The sequence below is a fragment of the Impatiens glandulifera genome, chromosome 1 (assembly GCF_907164915.1).
Source record: "Impatiens glandulifera chromosome 1, dImpGla2.1, whole genome shotgun sequence".
In the NCBI taxonomy this organism is placed as follows: Eukaryota; Viridiplantae; Streptophyta; class Magnoliopsida; order Ericales; family Balsaminaceae; genus Impatiens; species Impatiens glandulifera.
In genome coordinates this window covers 113,512,209-113,521,892 of record NC_061862.1, presented here as the reverse complement: position 1 = coordinate 113,521,892, position 9,684 = coordinate 113,512,209, and the positions used below count along the sequence as shown (strand labels likewise).

The window sequence follows — 9,684 nt, the reverse complement described above, 5'->3', positions numbered from 1 at the left end:
AAATTTTAAAAATTTATACCACAAAATTCATAGCTTAAAACACATTAAAACCTTAGTTCAACTATTTTTAAATTATTGTAAAATCTTTTATTTAACAAAACATCATTAAACTAAATATTTGGTAAAAAGAAAATCCTATTATGATGTAAAAATAGCAATTATAATAACTTCTTGCATGATAATAGTTCAAGAACATATTGCAAGTATCAACAAGAAAAAACAAAATAAATAGTGTATCTCCTTTCACCAACAAAACAGCAAAATTCAAAATAAATATTTCCTTATTTTTTTCCTTCCATTTTCCTCTCATAAAACAACAAATATTGTTTACATAAAAACATAAATCAATCCATCCATACAAATCATTTCTATAGTCTAGTGAAAATATACAGCATTTACATGAGAACATTAGAAGGACAAAAGAAGATAAAAAAATAAAAAAAAGAGCAAGCCAAAGCCTTCCTTTTTCTCCTTTAACCCCATCCATCAACCAAAGAATATGTCTGGGTCTTTCCCAGTTCTTGTTAGTAGATACCATTTCTATTTACCTCTTTTTTGCTTGCCTCAAACATATATAGGAGGGATGGGGATCGCAAACCGAACCAGATAATCATCAGCCTGTGCATATGATAACCCAAAAATTCAACAAGACCATTTTATAATATAACTGAAAAGTCTATCTTCATATAAAAAGTGCAATTTCACAAGTATTAGAGCTGTTAGATGTTAGGTTACCATCCCATCATCCAAATCTTTAACAAAAATATCCTTATATTAATTTTATGATATTAAATACTAAGAATATTCGATATTGATTAAACAAGGCCATAGTCTTTCACAACCATGAAATAATTGAGAAATGTATTCCAAAAGTTTAGAAAAGAAAGAAAATGAATTCCCATTAATCAAATACTAATAATAAGTTTCATGTATTAATGGATTCATATGCACAACAGAAAAAATGATGATCAACTTTGAAAATCTACCAGGATTAAATGTTACACTCGTGTAGGTGAGATTAGTGCTAGCTGTTTTTGTTAGGTTAGTCAATTAGGCATTGCTTGACGAAGGATTTAATCCAAATAACCCCTCGAACCACTCTCATCCATCGAATCATTCAAATTATCAACGAAAAACATGTACTTTATTTTTGTAACATTTTAAAATATTAATTATAAATGATAGTTTAGTCATTAACCCAAATAACCCCTATTATAATCCAGTTTTTCATCATACAAGTTCTTTTTCCAAATAATTTATTTATTTCAAAGAGAAAAGAAAACTACATCAAAAGCTCTCAGATTATGTACTGTTCCTTTTGTGATACTCAGCCAATTGGGATTTTAAGCAATGTTTTCTACCAAAAAAATTAACTACCAGATTATCCATGGAAAAGATGAAAGTAGTGCATTAAGAATGAAGAAGAAAACAGGTAGTTAAAATACTCACCTTCTTCGTAGAAGGCAAAGACACCACCCAACATATCATCGCTTTCCCCATCTTCCTCCAAATTCTCTTTCAGGCAAGGACTGTTACTTCCGTCAAAGTTAGTAGTACTAGTAATAGTAGCTTGTGCGGGTGCTGAGCTTTCATCGCGAATTGAAGCTCTACAATATCCCTCGTCAAAATAGTGCCCGAAATCTATTGGCTCATTCATATCTTCATCCACTGGTCCCACATCGATGATATTCAAACTCGAGTCAGAACGGTTAGAACTGTTGTTCGAAGATTCGCTAGTCACAACACTACTGGAGGACTCAACTTCTCTGGAAATATTTTCACCGATTTTTTCGGTCAGTGGACTTTCTATTCCTTTAACATTTTTCACCTCATCCATGGAATTATTAACCATGTAGGCGATGGAAGGAGATTCAGAGAGATCCATTGATTCTGAGGCCCGGATCTCTGCAGGTATTCTTGATGACGCTGGTAGAAAGAAGGGTTGTTTTGTTACCAACTTTATTTTTTATGTTGATCATAATATGAAAAATCTACATTTGTGATGTTTGCAAAAAAAAATACAATGATCAAAAAATAATTTGATTATAAACGAGAAAAAAAAAACAATATACCAAATGGAAGCAAAAAAATACACTATATTTTGGATCAAGATAAAAAGATAATGTATATCAAATGAAGCAACAAAAATTACATAACATTTGTATAATAATCCAAGAATAATGTAATCCTGATGAAAAAAAACTTATAACAAACAAAAAAAAATCACTTTCAGTTTAACTCGTGTGATTATTGAGTGATATAGTGATTTTGACAAAATACAAGTTTTCAAATAGGATGGAAAAAGCCAATTTTAGAGCAGTGCAATTCAAGTTAGCACAAGTTATGAATTTACAAACAAAAAAAATCACTTTCAGTTTAACTCATGTGATTATTGAGTGATATAGTGATTTTGACAAAATACAAGTTTTCAAATAGGATGGAAAAAGCCAATTTTAGAGCAGTACAATTCAAGTTAGCACAAGTTATGAATATACAGCAAAACTTACCACTACGATAGCTGTATGATGGAGATGAAGGTTTTTCCCCATCAAAAACTCCATGAGAGTTGAGTGGAGATGAATATCTCTCGCCAACATAATCCCTGCCAGAAAACATAACAGGTACATGATGATTGATGAAGCAAGAAACATAATTGTCATAAAGAAAACATCTTTCTACCACTTCAACGTGTGAATGGATGTGATGTTAAACAACTTGCGGATCACTTGATCAAGACTTCGGTAAACATTGTTATTATTATTATTAAATAGAGACTGTTAATACAACTTTAACATTTCAAAAATATAAAAGAAAACAACTTTTTGCTGCTTAAGTAATCACCTTCATGAAAATATCATTACCTGTCATACCTCATATCAGATTGAATACTGTGATAACGATCAAACACAGGCAGCAAGTCCTTGCGCTTTATCTGAACCTCATTGACATGGATCTTTTCAATTTCCATCTCTCCTTGGGTACTATCTTCAGTTTGATGATCCGGAGAACCCAAAATAGGGTTCATTCTAAAAAAGTAAATCTAAAATAATAGAAGAAAGTGTTAATAGCACTAATAAAAACATAAACCCTAATTGGCAACACTTGTAATATTTTATTATGTATCCGAATCCAGAAGAGAACAACAAATAAATTTATATATCTGTCTCACAAAGTTTAATTTTGAAACATAATTCCATCCAAATATGTTTCTAAATCCATAATTTTGTACCCATTTGGAAACACATTTTGTTTTTGTATCTGTATCGCGTTTCCAAATACAAAAATATTTGCAAACTAAATTTAGTAAGATACACAAATAAGAATTATTTTGCTTGTGTATTTAAAAACGGATCCTGATACATAAACAACAATAAGTGTTTTGAAATGGGTTATAGTATGAAGAAAAAAGGAAGAGAGAGAGAGAGAGAGAGAGAGACCTTGGGCTTCTGCCAAACTGGTAGCTTCCCAGACCTAATCTGTACTTCAGCATTAGATAAATACCAATGAGAATGTTCATGAGACTTTGTCAATTCCTTCTCTTTAATATCTCCTTCTTCAAGCTCAGAACCATCTTTCACAAATTTATCACCATTTTCTTCACTAACACGATGAATTCCATAAATTTGTTCACCTCTTTCAGGCCAATCTTCCCTTCTACAGACATCCCACCACTGAACAGGTTCAGATTTAACACGTAACTCCTCATCTTGCATCTGCATCGAAGAACCCGTTACAGTTCTTGGAGCAGCAGCTTCACTTTGTTCCCCTCCCCCAACTGAAGGCAAAAGGTCATATTGAACCAAGTTACCAGAAGGAGTATAAACAAGCAGATGCTCCAAGGCACTTAAATCATCCTGTACTGAATTGTGAAAAATGGCAGAAACAATGCTAGTTGTCGGAAAAACCTTCCCGGTTGCAGAAGATGCAGCACTACTCACAGTATTTAGCCACCCAGAATTACCAACTCTTATTCGGCTAACCACAGATAGATTAATTAGTGAAGGAGGTGAACGATGCTGGTTTAACATAAGAGACGAAGCAGAAAACCACCACGGTTGGGATTGTATGGGTATGAGATCTGGCCCATCGAGAAGAGAATTCTTAAGCTGAAGACCCGTTTCTCCACCAAAAGGTGATAGAACGAAGACATGGCATGTCCCCTTTGATGAAACAACAGTTATCCACTGACTATAATGACTAAAACAAATGTCTTGAATAACCTGCTCAAAGAAACAGACAGTAAGTTGAGCAAACAAGTATGCAATTGAGTCTATTTGGGAATTAGTATTTTCTTTACAATGTTTGTCATGACTATGATCCCATTGGAGTAAGAAGATTTTTTGGATCATGATTTAAATTATGATTTGGATCACGATCCAGATTATAGTGTGATTTTTGTTGTTTCATTTGGTATCCAAATTTTCTTCTAGATGACGATCCAAATTATAGTGTGTTTTTTTCATTTCATTTGCTCTAGAGATTTTTTCTTATCATAAGATTATTTTTCTTATCATTGAATTTTTGACAAACATAACCAATATAGATATTTCAGATCATGATCAGCGTGAAAATTGAAATTGATAACAAAACAGACCAATACTTGTACCCTTTAACAAAAGTAAACAAGTGAGGAACATACAGCTGACGTCATTCCACGATGAAGCTTGTAAAGGTGGACATGAGATGAACTCCACTCATTGCCGTGGTTTACTGAGCTATTTGGAGATGGCATGATGCGGAAGATATTTATGTTGTTCCCATGAACAGAGGCAGTGACCAAAAGAGTCCCACTTGGATCAAAACACAAGGCAGATAGAGGGCTTGTGTGAGCCCTAAACTGGCAAACCACAGCTCTAGATACTATATCTTTTACAACGACCTGAAAGACATCAAAGTTGATCATTATTGGGCAAATCTTTTGACACGTCAGCAAATGTATATTTTTCCAGGCTGGTATAAATCACAAACTTTTTTCCGCTCATCTTTATAACCAATAAATGAAACGATAAAAAGAATTTCTGCATAAATTACACACAGGACTGCAAATGAAATGAGGGAAACACTAACCACTCCGGCATTGTCCATTTCAGTTGACTGTGTCGAGATTCTGCCAACAATTCTGCCAGAGTTTGATCGTATGGGAGAACTGGAGCCGTCAGGAAAATGCTCATGATAATACTTTGTGAAAGTCTTATAGCTCATGTCACCTAAATTGATTAAACCAGCAGCCAATTGCTTACTTGACTCCATTGCATAACGTGCCATCAGACTTCCACTTCCAGGTGATGTAGAAGGACTAACTCCAGGAGGCGTAAGACTTTGGGGACTTAATCGCCCCGTATTTGATGATAGTGGATTATTTGATGCATAAGCTAACCATCTAGGGCCTACTGCCATTGGGCCATATCCAACATTAACTGCAATAGGCCCAACTCCAATTTGAGGGACAGGATAAGTAAGGACACTGAACTTGTTCTCAAGAGTTAATGCATCAAAACAGTAAATCTGCATTCAAACTCGACATGTATTAGTCGGATCATATAAACCTTGTAACTAGCTAACTTGCAAAATTAGTAAGAACGTATTATCCACTTTGTACAATACAACACATTTTGATTTAACACGGAAAACCACATTATTCTCCTGTAAAGACAATACCTCGGAGGGTTCACGAAACATAAATCTTGTTTGAAGAAGGGTTTAACAAAAAAAAAAAACTTATCCCATCATCAATCAAAACATTAAAATCATCAACTAAAATGCCTTTACTTTATTTTATTATAACATTTTAAAATATTAATCCAAAGGATATTTAACCCAAATAATCCATTTTTCATTTAACAATATTTTCTTAAATAATCGAATTATTTGGAAGAAAAAATACATCAAAAAAGCTCTTAAAGTGCAAAATGCAATTCAAATTATGAAAAAGATGGAGCATGAATATCATCTTTAATATAGTTTCAACTTCCAAGCCAAGTTTAAGCAGCCACACCAGGAGATACTACTACTACACAACCAACCAACTATTTTAAAGAATTTGCTTATTGAACAAGTGGAGACATTTTTTTTAGTATGGAGCACATTAAGGACCAGGAATACTCTTTAAGGAATGATAGCCCATAATCTATACATTGAAAATATACATAGGAGGTGTACCAACAACTTTCAAAATTCCCAAAAATACCGTAAATAAAACCATCGTTACAATATTTTTATATTAATATTAGATACTGAAACATATTTTAATCTCCTATTTCAATCAACATTTAGACTTTCAATTCAAAACTCCCATCTAAATTATATATATTATTAACCACCTTCAATATATCCAATTAGAGTTTAAATTTGAATTTACCATTACAAAGATCCTATTATCAAAATACTTAGTTTTATTCTTGTCTTCTTACAAGACCTTTCTAATTAAACTTTTAGTCTAAAATCTACCATCTCAACTATTTACATATATCTGAAATTTCCATTCAAGATTTATCACTTTATATATACTTAACATTATATTCCCAAAGCTTCTTCTTATTACTAATAAATGTGTCCATAGTGATTTAGAACACGAATTTCAAGACTACTATGAAATACAATTAGGATATGTAACAGTCACATATATCAACTAATGCCTTCATTAAAGCATTGATTAAAAATTAAGAAAAAGTATTTTTCACACAGTTAGGATTAAATTTAAATAGTTCAAGAAACATGTTATAGTATCCAGTAACAATGTGTTGGATACATAAAAAAAATCATATAATATCATTAGATTTTTACGAAAGAATTTGTTTATTATTTTATTAATGTAACTTCAAATATGTTAACAATATATTTTAGTTATATAACTAAAACTGAGTGAAACATACTATGCACAAGTTATTCATTAGTCCAATGAAAAGTACTAAATAATCTTCACTTCCAATTAATCACAATCTTATAGAATGAGCTCTTACAAAACTAACAGGTGAATATCAACAGATCAACAGATCAGCAGAAAAGATGCTTACTTGTGATGAAAGACTGATAGCTACTATCCGTGGACTGCACCTGACCAAAAAAACTGTCGAACGGAACCGCAGAACATGAACGTAAGTGTGAGACTTCAGAGAATAGAACTGAACAGTCGAAGGGGAGTTAATAAAATTTCCACTTTGTGAATCAGGGCTGCTATTCCTGGTTATATCGTCTCTCCTACTTGGCACTGAACCAGAGATTCTTGTTTCATCACTGGCTACAACCAGAAGGATTGGATGAGATGCTCTGAATCCATCATTGCAATCTGATTCTGCGGGGATAGGCTGCATCTGTAAGAATGTGACTGGACCATCGCGCCTTGAAACCAGCTCAGTGACAGTAGAAGCATCTTCAACATCAAGAACTTGAAATCCGTTGGAATAGCCTAGTAATAGGACATGCTTAAAACAAGATGAACCAAGTTCTAGCTTGTCAAAGGAAGCCCAAAGGACCTGTAGAATAGAAGATTATTCAGATCCCGTCACACTGTTTTTGGAGAAATTGAAGTAGAAGCATCTAAAGTAGACACAATAAGCAAAGTGGAAGGATTAGACCAATTCTGCACTCTCACCACATCCAATCACACATAGATTCTAATGTAAGAAAAAAAAAGTATATAATACACATTGAAGTGTCTGACTTCTGAGAGACTGTATAGACATGGAATTCAACCATCTCAAACCAAGTTCTGAGATAAATCAGTTGAATGAACTAACAGAAGCAATTAAAGAAAATTAATAAGAATTTGTAAAATGCAACCAGGGTCCATATGGAAGGCTTCTAGCCTTAACTAGCAGAGTGGGAAATGCAACTATAAGAATTAAGAAGCATGTTCCTAAATTGAGGTAAGTTTGAGGATGGTAATTATATACTTTGATAATTATGAACTTAAGTAATAAATTATATTTATATTTGTGATAATTTTATATTAACTAAAACCAAAATTATAGTGATGTGTAGCATATTACAACAGATACTAAGTTTTTTTAGGAAACAAAGAGACACTATTACTTGAGCTTAATTTTTCGGATACATCAACAAAAGGTACTCTTCCATCATCATTTAGAATAGGAATAGCATACAATGTATATATTAGAGAGAAATTATGTAATCTAAATGTTTGGATGGGTATCACTGGACATGGAATTTGACTTCTAAATCCGAATTAAAATTCATTTTTATATTTGGAGAAATCATAGAATTGCAATTCCAAAGTGGAAAAGGTAGAATCCAAACTTAAAAAATCATATACATTTCAATTACATTGGAACTATAATTTTGATTTCATTTTCTTATTTTAAGTCATAAAACAAATAATGGTTTCACATTGACCCACCAATTCTAATTCCACTATAACCAAACATAGCCAAATTGAAGCAAGGAGGACCTGGAAGATAGAAATCTATCAATAGAATGCATTATACCAGAGATTCACCAAAGAAAGAGAGGAACTTTTGATGAGAGAAAAATTGAGCTCTTTCTGTTCATAACAAAAGCATACATGTATAGCTTTTCATTAATTAGGTCAAAGCAATAAATCTTGTAGAATCAAATACATATTAAATTTTCATCAAAATCTCGAAGCGAAATGTTAGAGTCTTGACAAAGAGGACATAAAAACATTAGATAAGGGTTAAAAGAGAAAGCACTCCCTCAATGCATGAAACAAAGTAAGACCTATATTCAGTATATAGAATAGAACCATTTCAATGATCTGTCTTACTTATATTGATCAATTAACCCAATCAGGTAACAACAATGACACGATTATAGATAAGACAGAAGACAATAGTCAGTAATTAACTATTTAACCTTTTGAAGTAATTAAGAAAGTTCATCAATCAAATTTGAAGAAGTAATTAGAAGTTAAACCTATATATAATTTCACCAACTAAATCACACAATTGACCGTATAATAAACGACAGATTAATATAGTTCCCGACAAATAGTGATCACTAAAATCAAGAAGACCTGGTCTTTTCTGCGGTCATCGGAGTCACCAGAGATTGAACCAGCAACAGATGCACCAGCAGAGCGGACGTTGGATGAGACGGTCTTTACGCAAGAGGAAATGAAGCGAAGAGAGTTAGGGATGAAGCCATTGCCGACGACGTTTTTACCTATAGTGCTGTCTTGGCTTCTCTTCATAATCAAAGTCCTCTAACCGGAAGTTTACCGCCGGCTGTAACTTCTCCTCCACCGCCGCCGCCGCCGCCAACGCCGACCTTCGCCGGTAACTGACGATCAGATGATTGCATTAATTAAAGCAACTATAAAGGGATCGAGACACGAAGAGATAACACCGGCGTGATTTTTTTTGTTGGCCGTTTGTTTGACCTTCAAATAGACGCTGTCTCTCTCTATCTCTCTTCACCACCTCCTGGGAAATTTGGACTGCCCTGCCCTGCCCTGCCCTGCCTGTTGTTTAATTGAGCTGTAAGCTATTCTTTGTTAAATGTCAAAAACATCCTCCTTACAATTAATTACCAAACAAATATCCACTCATATGCCTAAGAAATTTCTTACTTCATAATTTCACCCCTTTATTTATTCTATTTTTTATTTTATTTTTTTAATTTCATATTCATAAAAAAAAAACAATATTAGTTTAATACAAAAGTATCCCATATATATCGAACCGAATTTATTATGGTTTTTTCTCA

The 9,684-nt window shown here is 33.1% G+C and overlaps 1 protein-coding gene across 2 annotated transcripts; it reads right to left on the bottom strand.

Annotated features, from left to right (window-relative positions):
• Positions 1–263: 263 nt before the first annotated feature.
• LOC124919607 (autophagy-related protein 18h-like) lies at positions 264–9,411 on the bottom strand. 2 transcript variants are annotated; one of them, XM_047459879.1, is made up of 9 exons: positions 8,993–9,411; positions 7,014–7,472; positions 5,068–5,505; positions 4,640–4,879; positions 3,438–4,220; positions 2,862–3,040; positions 2,508–2,602; positions 1,450–1,926; positions 264–618 (listed from the first exon to the last, which is right to left on the bottom strand). In XM_047459879.1, the coding sequence occupies exons 1-9, from the start codon at positions 9,167–9,169 to the stop codon at positions 614–616; spliced, it is 2,853 nt and encodes a 950-aa protein (XP_047315835.1). In that variant the 5' UTR covers positions 9,170–9,411; the 3' UTR covers positions 264–613. The 2 variants fall into 2 exon arrangements, with proteins under 2 accessions (XP_047315835.1, XP_047315836.1); XM_047459880.1 differs by having other exon boundaries at positions 2,871–3,040.
• Between the last annotated feature and the right edge of the window lie 273 nt (positions 9,412–9,684).

Coding starts and splice junctions, on each gene's coding strand:
- LOC124919607 (XM_047459879.1), bottom strand. CDS start 9,169: ATGAAGAGAAGCCAAGACAGCACTATAGGTAAAAACGTCGTCGGCAAT. Junction 5,506..7,013: donor CTATCAGTCTTTCATCACAA/GTAAGCATCTTT, acceptor GTTTGAATGCAG/ATTTACTGTTTTGATGCATT. Junction 3,041..3,437: donor CAGTTTGGCAGAAGCCCAAG/GTCTCTCTCTCT, acceptor CTATTATTTTAG/ATTTACTTTTTTAGAATGAA.